Source organism: Ahaetulla prasina, chromosome 1, assembly GCF_028640845.1.
Source record: "Ahaetulla prasina isolate Xishuangbanna chromosome 1, ASM2864084v1, whole genome shotgun sequence".
Taxonomy (NCBI): Eukaryota; Metazoa; Chordata; class Lepidosauria; order Squamata; family Colubridae; genus Ahaetulla; species Ahaetulla prasina.
In genome coordinates, this window is record NC_080539.1 from 64,004,791 (window position 1) to 64,026,516 (window position 21,726).

Below are 21,726 nucleotides of genomic sequence, written 5' to 3' on the forward strand. Positions count from 1 at the left end.
AGAAAAGCTTCAACTCAGGAATGTTAATATGTTTCCTCTCATGAACTGTCTACCTCAGGTCTTTCAACAATATCTCTATAGGATTAACATCAGGATTTGGACTTGGTCATTTCATTTCTTTAGTTCCTAAGGCCTTTAGTTCCTTAGACATCAACTCCTTTTAAAATTCTTCAAGACTTTCCAAGATATTATATGCCTTGCTCTTAGTGTGATCTTGGTTGGTTGACTACTCCTAGGGAGGGTAACAATGGTGTTGAACTGCCTTCAGTTGTACAAAATCTGCTGACAGTGGACTGGAGGAGTCCAAATTCTTTGGAAATAGTTTTATAATCTTTTCCAGCCTAATGAATATCAACACTTGCTTTTCAGGGAACTGTAGAAATTTCTCTTTTTTTTCAAATCATGACTCATACCCACATACCTGCATTATGAAGATCAGACTTCAATAGTGAATAGTCTTTAAACAAAGCAGGACTTCTGCACTCATACCTGATTACTAGATTCCCATTGATTGAAATACCTGACTCTAATTTTTTTTCCTTCAAATGAACTGATAATTCTAGATGTTCACATTATTTTGCTACACATTCAATAAAACAATTAAGATTTTGACTTGATTTTAAAAATTAAACTATTATTATTATTATTATTATTATTATTATTATTATTATTATTATTATTATTATTATTATTATTATTTGGTTAATTGGGCTTTCTTTATATAGTTTTAGGGCTTGTATGGAGAACAGATTGTATTTTAAGTCATATTTATGCAGAAATTAAAAAAAAATCAAAAAAGATTCACAAATTTTTAAGCAGCATTTTATATACTTAGACAAAGCAGGTAAGGAAATGATCTATGATATAAACTTGCCCAACTGTGTAAATCCTGTATTCTATCAGCCAGAAATCCATTGCAGTACCATTGCAAAACAACTATTATGTTTGTCTCTAACCATTAAAAAATTCCTTTCAGTTTTGGCCTTTTAATATTTTGCATTCTACCTATTATTCTAGGTGGGTCAGCATGGTAGCTCAGTGGTTAAGACACTGGGTTATCAGCTGGAAAGCCAGCAGCCCAGGTTCGAGACCTGAGTGCCACATGATGGGATGAGCTCCCATCCTCGCCCCAGGTCCTGCCAACCTAGCAGTTTGAAAGCATACAAATAAAAGTAGATAAATAGGTACCACTTTGGCAGGAAGGTAACAGCGATCTATGATGTCATGCTGGCCACATGACCATGGAAATGTCTTCAGGAAGTGCTGGCTCATGGCCTTGAAATGGAGATAAGCCCTAACCCCTCAGTTGGCAATAACTAATGGAGTAAAATCTGCAGGGACTCCTCTACCTTTATTATTATTCTAGACAGAGGAAACAACCAACAAGAACTATATATTGGATATAACTGGATATAACCAATATATTGGACTAACATTAGGAATTTTGTCTGGTGTGCAGTTTTATTATACAATCTGTACTTTCTATGAAGATGGAAACAATGTGCCATTGAATGTATGAATTTTGTACTACAACTGGTTCAAAATTTTCATGTAAAATGCACACATTACAGAAACAAATATTAGCAAATAATGCAAGGAAATACTTGCATTTAATTCTATTTTATTTTTAAATCACAAAATATTTGAGCTATTCTAGTATGATTTAGTATAAACAAACTGGTCACTTACCAGCTACTTGTATATGTGAATCCTATAAATGGCAGGTGATGGCCAGAAAATGCAGTATGTGTTGGCGGCGGCATTGTCTCCTGAATTTTAAAGGAACAAGAAGAGTTTACTAATTTAGAAAAGGTTAATCCATTTGTATTAATTTCAGGTAAAATTAGCACAATGGGTATTCTGGTTCAGAAAAAGTAGCAGATTTGAAAAGGCTATCACAGAAACAAGACCGCTGGCTTCCTTGATCATTTATGGTAGCATAAAAGTAATTCTGGTTCTATGCTTCTTATTTCCAGCAATGTTTACATCACCAAAAGTACAGAACAAAATGCTGAGAAAACAATAAAAACCAAGAAAAAGAAAATCTGTCTTTTTTGGAGTGTCTGATTGACATTTTTACTTATTTTAGAAATTAATGGAAGCTTCTTATTGTTCAGTTACTTTCCATTTTTTGTGACCCAATGGACATAAATTTTGATAGTAGTGTCAATCAGTAATTTTTATTTACTTATTTGTTTGTTTGTTACGTATTTCATTTACTGCCTATTTTAAATAATCATTGGGGTATTAGTAAAAAGTAAGATAGAAATTTTATACATAAATACACAAATATCAGTCTGATTCTAACATATTAAAAGACACTCTCCTCTATTACTTACAGAATTTTTTAAACAGTCATCATCTACATCAAAATTTGAAGTATCTGTTGGACTGCTGACTTCAGGAATATAAGGTGCTTCACAGTTCTGAATGTTATCCCAGTCAATCCCTGAAAAAAATGGGTGGCTTTTAAAGTCTTCTATTCCATTCTGCCCAAGTCTATGTTCTCTGCTGCAGATAAGCCTTCGAATTAGGTCCTTGGCATTTTCAGACACATCTGTCATTTGGGCAGGAAACTGAAATCTTTCCTTAAAAGAAAAAAAAGAATGCTAATTAATAAACAAATGCTTACTACTTTACAAAAAAAACATAAACTAACCACCCCAACCCAAGAAGCAAAACCCCATAAGTTCTGTATGGGTACATTTATATCTTCCATCAGAAATTTATCAAGTACAAATATATTGCCACATAATGTGAGTTACCACTTTCTCCAAGGAAGTGTCTTCAGTAATAAATTTATTCAGAAATATAAGCACAAATTGGTAAGAAATTTTCAACACTTGTATGTTGAAATCGAGAGTTTTTAGAATTTTGTTATGCATTTAGGAATTCATAAAATATGTGTTTTGGGGAAATATGCACAGAATATTTTATATCAGAGATACAGTACCTGCCTTGAAAAAAGATATGCATACTAGGAAATGCACCATAAAAAATAAGGAGTACATGAAATGAAATTTGCAGGAAGATGTGTAAAAATCTGAGATCATACTATTCTTGTAAACTAATTGACGAGGCAGAAACAAATGAAGAAAAACCAAAATTAACAGATTCAGTCTAGTTGCAATAAAGACTGAACTTCTTTTAACAAGGATAAAATAGTACTTATTAAATTAACTCAGTACAATTAATAGGAATACTGCCCTAAAATGTTATTTATTCTTTTGTCACATGAAATGAAGCATTTCTATCTGCAATTTTGGAGGCTGCACTAAAAAACAGAATTCAGAAGGTGAAATTCAACCTCACAACAATATTTGTTTGCACTAATGATCTTTTCCTATTTTTTTCATTCTTCTGGACACATGGAAACTTATATAGGACAGGAGAAGACACTATTCCCTCCATCTAATCCATTTTCAGAAGCTGTTTCACTAGAAAATCCATTTCTTTAGATTTCACCCAAAGTCCATTCAATAGCAATAGCAACAGCACTTAAGACTTATATACCACTTCATAGTGCTCTACAGCCATTTTAAGCAGTTTTCAGAGTCAGCATATTGCCCCCAACGATCTGGATCCTCATTTTACCGACCTTGGAAGGATGGAAAATTGAGTCAACCTTGAGCATGGTGAGATTTGATCTGCCAAACTGCTGGCAGTTGGTGATAAGTGGAAGTAGCCTGCAGTACTGCATTCTCACCACTGCACTACCATGGCTCTTTAATTAATTCAAAGAAATATCTTAACTGAATTAATTTACAGCAGCTTCATAATCTGGTGTACCTTTTACTATTTTCTATCATGACCTGCCATAAGAAATGCTCAGGGCATTTTAAAAGGAAATATATAAAATAGAGGCAGAAATAAATATAAATGAATCGCTAAGCAAAACAATTCAAAGATTATTTGGATGCTGTCATTCATTTCTACAGAAAAGGAGCGCTCACTCACTTTGTGGTTCATTATCTTTCCATATGTCTCCACCAGAGATTCAGCATAAAAAGGTGTTTCTCCATAAAGCATTTCATACATGCAAACACCAAGGGACCACCAATCACATTCAGGACCATATTTCCCTTTCCCATCTTCCATGGCTTGCAGAATTTCTGGAGAGATATAATCTGGTGTTCCAACTGCCACTGAAGACTGAACCTGTAAGGATTATTATTTCACAATGAAACATTCCCAATAACACTATATCTGTTTCTATATGTATAGGAACAGATCCATTTATATTTAAAGTAATGATAGGTTTCAGTAGATGGAATTAAAGAATGTTTTCCACCATGACAGATTAAAAATCCTACTAGCAATCTGGCATTTAGTAGCTATAGCTGTAATCTTGTTCCTGAACTTGCAGTGAAGAAAAATTCCACATCAATATACAATCTTGTATTTCTTCCAGATTGTATTAAATACTGAAAGAGTGTATTAACAAACTTTCCACATTTTCACTTTTATCAAAAATCTAAAATATTTTGCCAGGACTTGGGAATGATGTAAACAAAAAATAATAATAATAGCAAGTGATATAGAACTAGATATTTAACTTAATTATGAGTTATGGCTAGGAAATACTACAACACAATATAGCTGCAAACAGACAGAAGTGGGCTCTGGATTTTATCATAGATTTGGCAGAAACCAAGTAGCTGTATTTTTAGAATATTTTGATATTTTATCACATGTTTCTGACACTTTTAAAAAAAGAAGATGATCTAGAGTCAATATTCAAGGCTAGGGATCAGGAGAGCATATACAAATAACATTCAAACATAGTGAGACAACATAAATCACAGAGAAGACATGAGATAGACTGCAAGAAAAATTACAGGTTTGAGTCAGTAAGAAGGAGTAAGTAGGATTAGAAAGTTTTTATATTTTAAAATGCTAAAATATTCAAAAGACATGCTTGGAAGTATCTGAATAGATATATTTGTTCATTATTACTAAATAAAATTCTTTAATAATAAAATCAAGTTCTATTAATTAACAGCAAAAAAAAGTAAAACTGATTTCAGGTATTTTTAATACCTATCTTTGTTGTTTAAGGACACAAAATCTATAGAAAGGAGCACAGAACTACATGTTACTCTGCAACCCATGCTACACTAAAATATTGGAAAGTTACATAAGAAACTGAAGGAAAGTTCTCCAGGATGGTATGGTATATTTGTATTCTGTGATACAATTCTAAATGGCTGTAGTTAAAATAACAGAGCTTTAAAGTACACAAATTTTGTAAAACTGCCCAGTCACAGTGCTACATTGTAAGAAACTTTTAAAAAAATCATTACACAAATGAAGAAAGGAAATGTTTACACACTCATCTCCATATTTATTTCAGCAATGCAGTCAAAATATCATGGTTATAATAGTAGCTATCAAAGAATACAAATTACATTATTCCGTTATATTTGGCATATTGACATTAATGTTGTACCTGATACACCAATTCTCATGTGATTAATTGCCAGCTATAACAGACCCCTATGACACCAAAAAGGATACTTTGTCTTCCTAGCGCTGTCCAAAGACGTCTCCGTGGTCATGTGGCCAGCATGACTCAATGCCAAAGGCGCACAGAACGCTGTTACCTTCCCACCAAAGGTGGTCCCTATTTCTCTACTTGCATTTTTTACGTGCTTTCGAACTGCTAGGTTGGCAGAAGATACTATGATATAGAACTATATAAATACTATAAAAATGGAAGTGTCACAGGATAATGAGAATTATTAAATATTTATGGACAATGAAGTAAGATATTTGGTGAAGGAACATAAAAGGACTGCAAAGTGAATGAGTCTTATAGTATATCCAGCCAGAAGAATTAAAATGGATTTCTGTTATAGCTCTAACACAATTGCTCAAAAAGGATAATTTAGCAACCAACAACTTTTCTTTTATCAAATATAATCCCAAAACTGAATTGGTTAACAAGGATCAAATATTAAAGATGTTTGAAGCTACATTTTAACTGAGCTTATTAAAAAAAAAATCTAAATTACCGTTCCATCTTCCATCAGCTTCAGACAAGAACCAAAATCCGCTAACCGAATATGTCCATTCACATCCATCAGGATGTTGTCAGGTTTGATATCCCTGTGAACAAAATTCATTTGGGTCATTCCATGTTAAGTGTCATTTTATCAGTTTAAGTCTAATAAAATATTTTGCATTTCAAACACTTTGGGGACAACTGAAATTAAAATGTATATTGCAAAGTAATCATGATTTGATGAAATCTGAATCACATGTATTTCTATCAATTAATGTGCATCAATTAAAATCTGTATACATTTACATATTACTGATATAATAGTAGTGAACTGCAGTAATTGTACTTTTAGGTAAGGCATGTAAGTGCTGTATCAAAAATAATATTACAGGATATACGCTCTATGTCGGTGAGGAGATCCTAAATGTCTTTTAAGATTGACATGCAATTTCATAAAGTACTTTCTAAAAATAACTTTATATTCCATTGTAAATTTAAAAAAAATATTTATTAAAATATGGCACAAAAATAGATAAACATTAAACTACTAAAATCATTTTAAATATAATGCTTCAAAATAAGATACACTGAGTATGATAGATAAGTGTAAGTGCATTCAAGTATAATTGTTGTACACTGTTTTCTTCTTCCCTTTATTCCTTCAATGATGTTGTTGATTATTTAATGTGTCTTCTCTAGTTCCTATTATTATTATTATTATTATTATTATAATTATATAATAATAATTAATAAATTATTATTATTATTATTAATTATTATTATTAATTATTATTATTAATTAATAATAATTAATAATAATAATAATAAGTGTTGCCTACATACTGAATTCATAATTTTGGTTGTAAATATAGAGGTGTTATTGCTTCTAAATGCTGCTTCCAGTACCTTTTCTGGATATCTTTATTAGCAGAGGAAGTTACATCAAACTAAAAATCCAAATCTAGGGGTAAGACTTATAATGTAAATACTAATGTGACAGCATTACGCATTATGAGTCATATTCTACATTAATTTGTTCACTTTGATTCCTTATCAATAACATAGAGTATGGGGAGAGGAAGCAGCAAGCAATCCTTCAGTTATTGTTTAATTTTCCATTGACCTGAGAACAGGTCAAAAGAACTATAGCTTATCATATCTGGGTAATGACACATCCTTTAACATAACATAATAACAGAGTTGGAAGGAACCTTGGAGGTCTGATAGTCCAACCCCCTGCCGAGGCAGGAAACCCTACACCATTTTAGACAAATGGCTATCCAACATTTTCTTAAAAATTTCCAGTGTTGGAGCATTTACAACTTCTGCAGACAAGTTGTTCCACTTATTGATTGTCCTAACTGTCAAGAAATTTCTCCTTAGTTCTAAGTTGCTTCTCTCCTTGATTAGTTTCCACCCATTGCTTCTTGTTCTACCCTCAGGTGCTTTGGAGAATAGTTTGACTCCCTCTTCTTTGTGGCAACCCCTGAGATATTGGAACACTGCTATCATGTCTCCCCTAGTCCTTCTTTTCATTAAACTAGACATACCAAGTTCCTGCAACCGTTCTTCATATGTTTTAGCCTCCAGTCCCCTAATCATCTTTGTTGCTCTTCTCTGCACTCTTTCTAGAGTCTCAACATCTTTTTTACATCGTGGCGACCAGATGGACCAGTCTAGTTGGACTAGAAGACTTCCAAGGTCCCTGAATGCAAAATTCCAAGTGTGGCCTTACCAAGGCATTATAAAGTGGTATTAACACTTCACGTGATCTTGATCTTTACTTTGAAAACAAATGCAATAACCAAGTGAAAAGACCTATGTACAGAACTAAATAAACGATTACATCCAACATCAGTCTTAGCAAAGAACATCCCCACCCCACCTATTAGCCATTAAACCATTAGCCACTCACGCCCTCGTGACGTCTCGTCTGGATTACTGCAATGCTCTCTACATGGGGCTCCCCTTGAAGGGCATCCGGAGGCTTCAGTTAGTTCAGAATGCGGCTGCGCGGGTAATAGAGGGAGCCCCTCGTGGCTCCCATGTGACACCTCTCCTGCGCAGACTGCACTGGCTACCTGTGGCCTTCCGGGTGCGCTTCAAGATTTTGGTAACTATCTTTAAAGCGCTCCATCGCATAGGGCCGGGCTATTTACGGGACCGCCTGCTGCTACCGAATACCTCTCACCGACCCGTGCGCTCTCACAGAGAGGGACTCCTCAGAGTGCCGTCTGCTAGACAGTGCCGTTTGGCGACACCCAGGGGAAGGGCCTTCTCTGTGGGGGCTCCCACCCTCTGGAACGAACTCCCCCCAGGACTTCGCCAACTTCCGGATCTCCGAACCTTCCGCCGCGAGCTTAAAACATATTTATTCATCTGCGCAGGACTGGACTAGATTTTAAATTTATATTGGTTTTAATGGGTTTTATTATTTATATTGCTTTTTTAATTATTTGGCTGTGTAGAATAAGTTTTTTAATTGTTATTTTATTCTGTATTTATTTGTACTTTTTTATCTGCCTGTGAACCGCCCTGAGTCCCTAGGGAGATAGGGCGGTATATAAATACGATAAATAAATAAAATAAATAAATAAATCTGGGCTGCTATAATACCCTCCGTTTTCCATAATCACAACATATTCCTCTTGAATCTTTTTCCACCTCAGAAACGACAACTCTGGGCATTCTTCCCTGTTGCTGATTTTTACCCAGCTACTTCCAAGCTTAATTTAGGCCATGTTAATAGTGTGTGAAGTATAGTTGGTCTGTGACTGATGATATATTGAAGGCAATTTATTATTGTTGCTAAACAAGACTGAGTTTTGCAAAGTACAAATAGTCCTCAACTTACGACCACAATTTATGTTGTTAAGTGAGAAATATGTTAAGTGAGTTTTGCCCCATTTTATGACTTTTCCCACCACATTTGTTAAGTGAATCATTGCAGTTGTTAGGTTAGTAACATGGTTGTTAAGTGAATGTGGTTTCCCCATTGACTTTGCATATCAGAAGGTCGCAAAAGGGGATCTCATGACTCAGGGACTCTGCAAAGTCATAAATGTGAGTCAGTTATCAAGTATCTGAATGTAAATCACATAACCATGGGGATGCTGCAATAGTCATAAGTGTGAAAAATGGTCATAAGTAACTTTTTTTCAGTGCTATTGTAACTTTGAATGGTCCCTAAATGAACTTTTGTAAATCGATGACTACCTGTGCAGGAAGCTCTTTTTTTGGGGTCCACAATTTATTTATTTATTTATTTATTTTGTCACACAGTATATATAAGCATAAGCATGAAATAACTATACAATATATAAGGATATATATAAGTATGAGTATGTAATAACTATATTAATTGGATATAATGAAAGGAAACAATAGGAGAGGAACGGTAGGCACGCTTGTGCTCTTACGCACGCCCCTTACAGACCTCTTAGAAATGGGGTGAGGTCAATAGTAGACAATTTTTGGTTGAAGCTTTGGGGATTTTGGAAAGAGACCACAGAGTCAGGTAGTGTATTCCAAGTATTAACAACTCTGTTACTGTAGTCATATTTTCTGCAATCAAGATTGGAGCAGTTAACATTAAGCTTAAATCTATTGTTTGCTCGTGTATTGTTGCAATTGAAGCTGAAGTAGTCTTCGACAGGAAGGACATTGGAATTGATGATTCTATGAGTTAAACTCAGGTCATGTCGAAGGCAGCGTAGTTCTAAATTTTCTAAACCCAGGATTTCAAGTGTGGTGGCATAAGGTATTTTGTTGTATTCAGAGGAGTGGAGAACTCTTCTTGTAAAATATTTCTGGACATGTTCAATTGTATTGATGTCAGAAATGTGGTATGGGTTCCAGACAGTCAAGCTGTATTCAAGAATTGGTCTAGCAAATGTTTTATATGCTCTGGTTAGTAGTGTAGTGTTTTTGGAGAAAAAGCTACGCAAGATTAGGTTTACAACTCTTAAAGCCTTTTTTGCGATGTAGTTGCAGTGGGCTTTGGCACTTAGATTATTTGATATGAAAACTCCAAGGTCTTTAACAGGGTGGGGGTCATCTGTAAGGTAATGTCCATCAAGCTTGTACTTAGTGTTTAGGTTCTTTTTTCCAATATGTAAGACTGAGCATTTGCTGGTTGAGATTTGGAGTTGCCAAGTTTTAGACCATTTGGATACAGTCAAGGTCTTTTTGAAGGGTAGCTGTATTGTTGGTGGTGTTAAATAGTTTGACATCGTCAGCAAAGAGAACACAATTACTTGTAATATAGTCACAGAGATCATTAATGTATAATATGAAGAGTGTTGGTCCAACACGCTGCCTTGGGGAATGCCACTTTTGCCAGGAACAGGATTTGATAGAGCATTGCCAATTTTTACCACTTGTTGTCTGTTTGACAGGAAAGCTGTTATTCAATTGTGGAGGGGTCCTGAGATGCTGTAGGATTTTAGTTTTAGGAGAAGTTTATCATGTTGGGACCAGCAACTTATCAATATCAGTTGATAATATTGGGACCAGCAACTTGGTCATTAAGTGGAAGCGGTCACTAAATGAAATTGCTACCATGCTTATGATCTTATTTCAGCTTTCCTTTGCTTTAGAGACCTGCAAAGGTCATAAATGCAAGGAATGATCATAAAAATTACTTTTTCATCACCACTGCAATTCTGAAAAGTCACTAAACCATGCAGCTGCCAATGAGAAGATTTCTCTCAATCTTGTGGGAAAAGTGAACAGAGTTAAACAGACATAAAGAGCCATGGTGGCACAGTTAGAATGGATTCTGCAGGCTACTTCTGCTTACTGCCTGCTGCCAGCAGTTTGGCAGTTCGATTCTCACCGGCTCAAGGTTGATTCAGCCTTCCAAGGTCGGTAAAATGAGGTTGCAGATTGTTGGGGGCAATACGCTGACTCTAAAACTGCTTAGAGAGGGCTGAAAAGCACCATGAAGTGGTATATAAGTCTACGTGCTATTGCTATAAAAAGAAACGGAGAACTGAAGCCACAATGAAAAAAGACAGAAGGGCAGGGTAGTATTTAGGGAAACTGAGTTTCCTTGTCCCTGCTTCTTTCTTTCAACAGAAAGAGGAGCCTTCCTGATCCCTACAACTGACAAGTGGACTTCAGTAGGTGTGGTAACATGAATGGCCACCATAATGCCAGTGACCTTGCAACTGGCTACAGGAAACCTGCAGCACAGACGTGGATCGTGCAGAAGTGCAGGCAGAAGGTGCAGGAAACCCAAAATTTCTAAGACTACAAGTTGTCAAGGTAAAGAATTAGACAAAAAATGTCTTGAGGACTTCACAGTCATAAACAGTTAAGAAAACTAAATATTCAGCAGTAGGTACAGCATTTTTTTAAAAATTGAAGAAGCAAACACCACCAGTCTACTGAGGCCACATGTGACCATAGGACAGAGTAGTGGGAAAAATGGGTGACGGTGGGAGTTATTTATTATTAGGAGGACCCAGATTGTTAGGGGGAAATTTGCTGATTCTGTAAACTGCTTGGAGAATGCTATGAAGTGGTATATAAGTTTAAGTGCTGTGTGTCCAATCACACGGCCAATAAAAATTCTATTCTATTCTATTCTGTTCTGTTCTATTTCTATTTCTATTAAACAAAGTTATATGGCTGCTCACTCATACATAGGTGACTCTGGATGTCTTACAACATTAAAAAAAAAAAACATGTTTCCAAAGTCCTCCCTCCGCTGCCACGGCAGAAACATGCCACTAGGCTCACTAACAAAATCATGTCTTCTGGACCTTTTGGAAAAACAACAACTTCCCAATTATGTCCCAGTTATGGTCATAAGTCCCAATTAAAAGTCCCAGTTATGGTCATAAGTCAAAGATCACTTCTATAATCCAACTAAATAATACTGGTTGTTGCAGCTGGTTGATTAATGAAGCATTCTGCAGAATAGAAAACAGCCTGGATTAGATATGTTTAAATACGGAAGTGAAATGAAAATTAGGAGCAAAATAGATATAAAATGCTAATAGGCATTTCTTCTGTTTTGATTGAGCACCGTAATAATTCTGCTAATAATTCGGCTAAAATAGATGTCACATAGTATGCTATCATTTCTCTATAGAAATTAGTTTTGGGGCCTAATAAAAGCTGTAACCTACAATATATACCAAAGGAATAACTCAACCTCCTACAAGAGAAACTGTGTAATAGCACTATTTAAACAAGCAAAAACATACCAGAGCAACTCTGAACATCAGAAAAAGAAAACAGATCATCTATACTACATTTCTGCCCCCTCCAAAAAAATACAACTTCATCAAAAAGTGCCCTACCACTCAAACCAAAGAGCACAACCATCGCAGGCTGTAAAAAAGATAAAAACATTTCAGAAACCACCAACAGACTATTACAATCACATGGCATCAGTATAGCACAAAAACCAATTCCAAAACATTTTACGTAAACTAAAAGATCCAGCAGACCCGGACAAAAAACAGGAGTCATCTATAAAATACAGTGTAAGGACTGCAAAAGTCAAAAAATACCTCCCCATCAGCAATCAACACCTAGTTGAGCAGAGATTAACACCAAGATTTATATTAGACTACCAATCAAAAAGTAAAAAATATCCCAATGAAGCTAACAATAAACAGTCCAACCAAAGAACCACTAAGACCACTCCCACCAACACTGATAGTGCAAGCCACTAGAATATAAATTGAGAGCAAACCCCATTCTCTAACAGTACTGATGATGCTACCTAGTTTGGGTAATGAAATGTCTGTAATAAAACAACCAACCTTAGAGAGTACCAAGGAACACTCATTTCAAGTTGTGAGTTATGAATATTTTCTTGTATCAGTACTGTAATATATCAAAAGTTGTTCACACAATTATTATATCTATATTCTTTTATTTCCATATTCCCTTTCAACTAAAGATTTTACTATTCTGGGGCTTCTGTGTTGTGGTGTCCATATTATGAAAAATTCTCCCTAACCCCAAGTGAAATCAAAAGAATTTCTTCATAATAATGTGATCATGACTTTCTTTAAAGAAGCCAGATCTATCAAACTCACAAAGAAATATTATCTTTGGAGCCCAGACAGTTAGCTTATTTCTGCTCTTTACAATAATATGAAAAGGACAACAAGAAAGTTCTTTAAGAAGGAGTTGACTTGTTTTTCCTTTTAATTCATCCTCCCAATATCCCAGCAAAGGGAATGTTTAGCTTATGTACATCAGTCCCTTTGAAAGAGATATGTGGCTGGAATAGTAGAATAGCTGTTACTGTTAGAATGTATGTTTTATTTTCTCCACTTCCTAGATATTCTCTGTTTGGAAATATTTCAGATGCAGCTGTCCATTTAGTCATTACTTATAATAATTTACTATACCTTTTCTGTAAATTGATTCTTACTTTTGTCTTAGTTTCATTAATAATTGCCAGATTAACAACATACAGAAAAAGTAATTATAATTTGACTAATTTTTAAACAATAACCACATTCTTCCTTATACATTGCATCTCTGCATTTTCTCTAGGTATAATATTAATATTAATTACAGTTTTCCCCCATGGATTCAGCCTTACAATAATTCTATAATTTTAGATGGTTTTTACAATTATTTTCTAAATTATCATTTAATTTTATTATGATTCAAATTATATAATGCCTTGCTATATTAGCTGAAATTGGGACCTTGGATACAGTTCAATTTGTTGCTACCTTACTGGCTTCCCTGCTACACAGCAACTTTTCTACCTGGGCTACTAAACTCCACTGCTGATAGCAATAGCTTTAAGGATTAACCTGTCCCTGGATAGTGTTGGGCTTGGAGTTGCTCGGGACCATGCCCACTATAATAAACATGGACTTGTCCAAAATTATTGAGGGACATTAGGTCTGTTTTTTTATCTCAGGGCAGTTCTAATATGAATTGAAGATAAAGGATATTACCATTAGTTCTGTGCCATGCTCAGGTCCCATTCTGGTCACTTTTCTGCTTCTACACATGAATATAATATCCTCCTTGCAGGAAAGTAAAACCTATTAGATGACTCTGACCCAGGAAGACTTGAAGAGAACGCTTGGGGTTTTTTTTTCCTGAGGATCTGATGGGCTCATCACCTGAGGTATGTTTTTCTGACCAGAATTGGCAGTGACAAGGGTCTTGGATCGGATTACTCTTATATGGCCTCTATGTATGTACCCTTCTTTGAAAGTTGAAACATCTGTAGAGATTACTAGAATGCCACTGAAAGAAGAGTTTGTGTTAAATCCGACTGAGTTTGTGTTAAGAGTTCATGTCAGAGATTATGTCATGCTGATAATACTGGTGAAACACAGTTATTTTCACCGTTATCCATCCACTAATAACCAACCAGCAATCCTTTATCTAGTTGAAGGGCAGGGATGAGCATTAGGAGCATCTAACGAGTCTCTGAAAAATATTCTAGTTATCTAGCAAATTAAGTTACTCAGATTTACTTAGAGTAGGACTCATCATTCTACTCCAATGATGATAACACCATTCTACTTACTTGGATTAGACTGGCAATGATAAGTTAAGCCTACTTTAAGAAAAAAAATCTCAGTGCTCTGTTTAAAAGTGAGTACATAGTTCCCTTTGTTAAATTGATGATTTTCTAATGACAAGTCTTAAAGCCATTATTGCAGGACTTTAGAAATGTCTTAAAAGCCAATTCGATTAGTTCCTTTATTATGATTTGGAGTTTTATTTATCATTATTTTAAAACTAGATGTATACTTTTTTTTTAGTTTTGCTGTGTTTTTATTATCTTAAATTTAGTATTATTTTCATTGTTATCTTGAATGTGGCTTAAACCTTAAAATGTGGCTTAAAATGTCTGGTCACAAAACGGGGGCTGAAAATTAGAAAGCTAACTATTTTGCAATTCTTTTTATACTATGTCCAACATGAATTTGATTTATATTAAAGGTCAACAGAAACCACCCTGGAAGCTGGCAGAACACTATAGCTGCAGTTCAGTTAATAATTCTGCAAATGTTTCCTTTTCAGTAAGTGGGTAAGCTGCCAGTTTGTTTCTCTAGAAAACAGCACAGCTGGCAATATGTTTTTTTCATCTCTTTCTACTAGCACAGCTTTATTAAATAAAATAAACTGGAAATAAGTCATACATCTCGGATCTTTGAGAGGGGAAAACCTTGCTTTATTGACATGATTTGTGCCAAGTGATAAAAACTGTCATTTTAGATATAAAGAGATTTGTGAAACAGGAAAATACAGTGTATTAGCAAAGTTGCGAAAAAATTAAAAGCATCGAAGTCTTATGAAAAGAATATAAGCAAAATAAGAAGCATGCCTGCAAAGACCTAATCTAACTAGTTGCTATTCTAACTGTGGAATACTTAACTATCTGAATATGGAAAATGTTACACTGGCATGTACTTGTAGCAGTGAAAAAGGAAAACTCCTGTGTTAACCTCAATATACAGACAAATTGGAAGGCAGTTTTCTCCCCTTGCATTAACTCTCTTTTCAGTTTCATTCTTTTTCATACAATGTAATAATTAGTTCTTCATATTCATGGATTCCCTTGTTTATATTGTTTTTACAATAGTTTCTTGCCAGGTCCTTGGCTCTAAAATCACTAAAGTCACTAACTTCACATCATTCTGCTGAAGAAATGACTACAAATATCAGTCATTCAGTTATAATATTTTTTTCTCTCTCAGTTATAAGGCATTGTGGAGTTATTCTCTTTCAATTCTCTACTCCATGTGGAAATTACAATATTGGATGCAAATACCAGCCTGGCTGCATTCTCCAGACAAAGAAAGAGGCCAATATCTCCCAATAAAGGAACAGACAGTCAAGGAATATGCACAGACCAACACTTGGTAGAATAGCCATGAAGGCCTTGGAAAAACTATTCAGATGCTACAATGTACTTATACCTAAAAAAGTTCAGAACCCAATGGACTTTGAAGAAGCAACATATCAACATATTGATATTGTTGAAATTATGTGTCAAAGAAGACTCCTGAGAATAACCTTGACAGCTAGGAAAACAAACAAATGGATCATTGAGCAAGTCAAAAGCTCTGAGGCACAAATGATCCAGCTCATACTTCAGACACATTATGTGAAGAGCCAGTTCTCAGGAGAAGGCTCTAATGCTGGGAAAGGTGGAACAGGAGAAGAAGATAACCAACAGGAAAGTGGTCAGTTACTGTGTTAAGATATTGTAAGACATGAAGGACAAGGTTAGAGACAGATCATCATACCAAAAAAAAATCCATGTGACTGCCAGTACTGATGCCAATATGATGGCACATAATCTATTTCCCTATTCTTCTTAAGGAGTTTCTTCTGAAGTTTTTCTGGGATGTGCTTTTCAAAGTTCTAGCTCTTATTTTCCTCTTTGCTTTGCTTTAACCCACCATGTCTTTCTTTAGTTTTCCTTGTTCAAACTAAGTCCAGGATTTTCATTTGGTTCTCCCAAGACTGGGTTCTAGATCCTTTAACATTTTGTACAACCGAATAAACAAGGAAAAAAACATGGAGATATATGCAAGTCTGAACCAAAATATTCTGAAAAGTATATGCAAAATTATTTGTAAGCATTTTCAGCTAAATGTATGTATATATTTCCAGTTAGGAACTGTGCAGCAAAACACATAAGTCAAAGTGTTAAATAAAATAAGGTAATAGCAATATCAGATGCTTGAGAATTTTAGTTGTTTGTTTTTTACTTGACAAAACACAAAGACAAAACTTACAGGACAAAACTTTTACTTGACAAAACAAAAAGAACTTACAGGAAAATGTATTGTGCTTTATCATCAATCATGCACAAATAAAAGGGGCAAAGCAGCAAAAAATATGATTCAGGAGAATTTTAAAGCTATGAACCTGAATACAACTTATCCAGAACAAGGTGACACTTTAAAACAAACGAACAAACAAGCAAACAAGCAAACAAACATACTGTTTTATCCAAACTCATTCAGCAAATGTTTCCTAAACAGTTAATTAAAAATCCTGGAAGTCGGTACAAAAAGTAGGGCAAGAGATATTCAAAGTTGTGTATTTTGTACAAACTAGACTTCCTATATATCTTGAATCTTTCAGGTTATCAATTCCTTCTGGTCTATAATCAGCATGATAAATTAGATTACCATAATTACTCTCTTGAAAATAAGAAAAAAATATTCCCCTAAATTTAGTTGTAGAAATTCATATCAGCACTTCATTTTTTGGCTCTTTATAGTACATATTAATTCTTATATAAGAAATCCAAGAAAATATTCAAAAATTATAGATGGTAAAAACACATTTGTATATTTTGTGCTGAGCAATACAAATACACTAGAATATTATTAGAATGTTTAAGACTATTTATAATTGCATATTTATCTCACAATACTACCAATCTACTTGTTTGAAACATATATGCAAACTAATTTATTCATTCTAGAGTAATGAAGCTAATGAAATATGAATGAAAATCTTGTATATATGGCTGTAGCTATAAATGACTTGCAATCTGACTTGACAAAGGCTCATACTGTTAAAATTCTTCAGCAAAATTGTTCATCCATTTCTGTCAAAAGCACTATATATTAATAGATAATACTATCCTTATTAAGCTAATGTTTAAAGATTTAATTCTTTGTAAACACCACTTTAATTAAAACAGCAGAGACTAATTCACAATGGGAAGTATGATCTATTGATAATAATTACCTGTGGACATAATGTAGCTGATGTACAGAATCAATTGCTACCACCATTTCAGCTAAATAAAAGCGAGCCATTTCTTCAGGTAACCGATCCTCAAACTTACTGAGCAAGGTAAGCAGATCTCCACCAACATAATAATCCATAACGAGGTACTAGGAATATAGAAAACAATTTTGATAGAAATACAAATATGCACTAAATATAACAAACAGGATAAAACCAAGAGCTGCTTTCTCGGTATGATTAGAGCAGGATACATCTTCTGTAAATAAGTTCTTTGTATATCCTCCATTATATAACACCTCTTTCAAAATCTTTGCTCAGCCCCAATATTTTTCTTTTCTAGAGAAAGACGATATTAGAAGTGCAATAATGCTGGAGCAAAACACTACTGAAGTGCCTTGCTATTAACAAAAAATATTCTATGGCTTATTGTTCTCCCATATCTATCTGTCATCTGCCACAAAATACAAAAATAAAGCATAGCAATATCTAATCATTTGAGAGACTGGAGTGAGACAATGTCATGCTTCTGTTCAAAAATATACAAAAAGACAACTTTAAAAGTATAGTTAATTAACATATAGTTGATTTATAAAAAATCCACTCCCATCAATTCTTGCGATCCTATATTACTAAGGTTTGATATATTTTGACTGCAGCATTTTTTTAAAAAAAGGAATAAGATGGGCAAATGTTTGAAACTGTCATTACATCCATACATAATATTCAAACATAACCTTTTAAAAAATAATTGGGTCACACTACTCTAATACTTCACAAGTGACTAACTTCTTATATCATCAGAAGCTGGCCACTCATGGCTTTTAAATCCTGCTAGAAGTAATGTCATGTGCTTTGATGTGCTTTCTCCATCGTGAAATTGTGTGCAGATAATACGGAAGATACACCTCTTTGTCTATTCATAGGAACAATTAACAACTGCTTATAGGTGGCACAGCAGCATATTTGCCACTTAACTTTTTTAGCTATCAGTAAACAGGTAAATTAAAATTAGACATTATGTTCAACGATTACTTTTAAGTAATACTCACTAAATAATTTTCATCCTGGAAGGCGTAGTGCAATGTTGTAATCCACTGATTATCCCCATTCACCAAAACATCCCTCTCTTCTCGAAAACAAGCTGTCTAAAGGATAAACAATTATTATAAGTAAAATATAGAGTCATTTAGAGTTCTTTTTATTTAAACAATAATACTGAAGATGTAGGAAATCGGATTGCCATATAAAAATATTTTTTCATTACAACTATGATAATCCAAAGCAAGGGTAAAATGTGGCTAAAATAATAAAATTACTTTTAAAGTCATAGAAGTGTATCATTAGTTCTTGGAAAGCTACAGCTGCATATTAAAAACCAGAATGGCAAGAACCATGAAACATAGCTACTGTACACAGTTTCAATTAAAAGTCTAAGTAAATAATTATTTACTAATGTCTCACATCGGGGTACTAATATCAAAAACATCCTATCCTGGGTTGCCACATAGTAAATTCTAGTAAATTCATAGAAAAAACACCTTCAGAACGGTATTTTTCCTATCTTTTAATTACTACCTTTGATATAAGAGAAAAGACAATTATTATGGTAGGAGACTACATATTCTGAATTTACTAACAGTTGGATTCATTGAATGATCTCTATTGTACTGTTATAATGGAATTAATATTTGTGACAATCAGAACCCACAATTAAGAATCCCACCAGAACTAAAAAGAAATGAAAAAAATGTAAAAAAAATTCTAAACAAGAAATGTAACAGATTTTTCCTAATTAAAATTAAATCAATTTAGGCAGAAGTACTTTTTTGGTGTATTAAACATCTTTAATTATTTAATATGATTTTCCATCTTGATTTAAACCACTACAAGGGGCAAAGGTCAGTAAGTAAGTGATGGTTGTGTTCCCATTTGGCAGCATCAAAAAAGTATGTAGGAATACAATAAGCGTTTAATTTCTTGTCAAAATGCTGACTTTGTCAATCATCTATTGGACACTGTGCAGTTAATTCTAATCCAACAGCATGAACCAAACAGACAAAACTGGACCCACCATGCACCATGCCGTGACCTCCCGTGCCCTGTTTTGGGCCTGGAAAGTCTCCTGCACCAACCTGGAAGTCAAATGGGGGGGGGGCTGGGTGCATGTATGGAGGGGTGCTCACATTGCATTTTGGAGGTTCGGCCATGTGCGCTTTGGGCACTCGGCACCAAAAAGGTTAACCATCACTGATACAGACCATTCAACAGAAAAAAATTATGGAAATTAAAACTATGACAGCAACATATTGTTATATTTCATACTCTTTTAAGATATATTGCATTTAGAAATAATCTGAATTTTTTCTTTCAAGCTTGTTAGATTTTAATTAAAAGAAAAAAAAATCACAAACTTAATAGCCACTTGACCATTCCTTGAGTCTTACCTCCGCTCTTTTCAGCATTTCCCATTTATTTAATATTTTCATGGCAAATACTTTATCTGCATTTCTTAATTTCACAACAGCAACCTGCAAAAATTAAATTTTTTTTTTTAAGCGGGCATAAAATATTAATGTCTCAGAATGCCACTCCCGATGCATTTATAATCCCACAATTTATTTTAGTTATAAAGAAATACAGGTAGTCCTCACTTAATAACTAGTTATTTAGCAACCATTTGAAGTTATAACGGACCTCCCCAGAGCTACTTACAACCCATTTTTGAAGTTCTGATGGCCAAATATCCTCACCTCAATCAAATGATTTTGGGTATTTGGCAACCATTTCGCATTTACAGCTGTGTGCAGCATCCTGCAATCAAATGATCATGATTTTTGGTGGCTCTTGCCAGTTTCCAGTATTTACTTCTGATTTCTGGCAAAAAAGCCCATTGGGAAAAATGGACCAGTTTAATAACCTCTGTGCTAACTTAACAACCACAGTCTTCACTTAATGACTGCTGCAAAAAAGTCATAACATTGCGTGCAATCATGTGATGACCTATTTAATGTCTACCATGACTTTTAAGTACAATTCCAACTCAATTACAGTCATACATTAAGGACTACCTGTATATCAACATGGTGCAATACTTGTGTTTCACCAAAACAGACAGAATATATTACGATTTTTAACATTTTTCATATATAGTGGAGTTTAAACGTTTGTGAACCCTCTTGACCTTTCTGCACAAATATGACTGAAAAATTCATTTATTCTCCACAAAAATCTTAAAATTAGATAAAAAGAACCCAATTAAGTAAATGCCTCCATTACTGGCATGCTATAAGTGTCCCTCAGCAATGTTAACCAGCCGCAAATGCCCAGTCCTCCATGCCAAGGCCCTCCAACCAGCCTTCTAATACAGCTGCCAGCAAATTCTACAAAGGAAAAAAAAACCATTGGAGGACAAATGCCTACAGCAAAGAGAATACACTACACAGTGTGGCCACAGAAACAGTAAGCGCAGTCGGCACCAGGCCCAAAGGCCTGGCAAACATGGTTAGCACAGCCAGGGTAACAAGCATGGCCATCATCTTGCCCATTACTTCAGCGTCCAAGGCAGCCCGAGCAGGTTCAAATCTAGGCCCAAGCCAAACCAAATCCGACCTTAATCCAGGTAACTGCCAATTGAAACTTGTTGTACAGCTATACAACTTAAGAGGACAATCCGTCTGTGGCTCCTGCTGTCTCCATTATACATAAACCTTTTGAAAAGGCTCTTAATTCCTTTGCCCATCTGGATTTCTGTACACAAAATTATATGTGTGGAAGCAAAAGACACATGGTGACACTGGTATGTAGGGAGATTTTTAGTGAAAGCATTGCCACAGGCATAGCTGTCCTTTCAATAATTGCCTTTCAATAAATATAATGTAGTCTTAAAATAAGTGACGGGGGTGGGGGGAGGGAGACATGGAGAACTTTTACTCTAAATACAACATTGATTATTTTTCTTGTTTTAGTAAAAGTCAATTCTGAGGATAACAAACCTAGTGATTCCA

At 34.6% G+C, this 21,726-nt stretch overlaps 1 protein-coding gene across 3 annotated transcripts in view; it reads right to left on the bottom strand.

Moving 5' to 3' along the window:
• Nucleotides 1–21,726, bottom strand: part of CDC42BPA (CDC42 binding protein kinase alpha) — a 150,325-nt gene that overhangs the window by 70,341 nt on the left and 58,258 nt on the right. For all 3 annotated transcript variants that reach the window (XM_058169811.1, XM_058171461.1, XM_058170638.1), the window contains exons 3-9: nucleotides 20,167–20,250; nucleotides 18,772–18,867; nucleotides 17,720–17,868; nucleotides 6,015–6,108; nucleotides 3,958–4,158; nucleotides 2,340–2,588; nucleotides 1,690–1,769 (exon numbers count right to left, since the gene is read on the bottom strand). In XM_058169811.1, coding sequence (XP_058025794.1) covers nucleotides 1,690–1,769; nucleotides 2,340–2,588; nucleotides 3,958–4,158; nucleotides 6,015–6,108; nucleotides 17,720–17,868; nucleotides 18,772–18,867; nucleotides 20,167–20,250 — 953 coding nt within the window. The remainder of the gene's footprint in view (nucleotides 1–1,689; nucleotides 1,770–2,339; nucleotides 2,589–3,957; nucleotides 4,159–6,014; nucleotides 6,109–17,719; nucleotides 17,869–18,771; nucleotides 18,868–20,166; nucleotides 20,251–21,726) is intronic.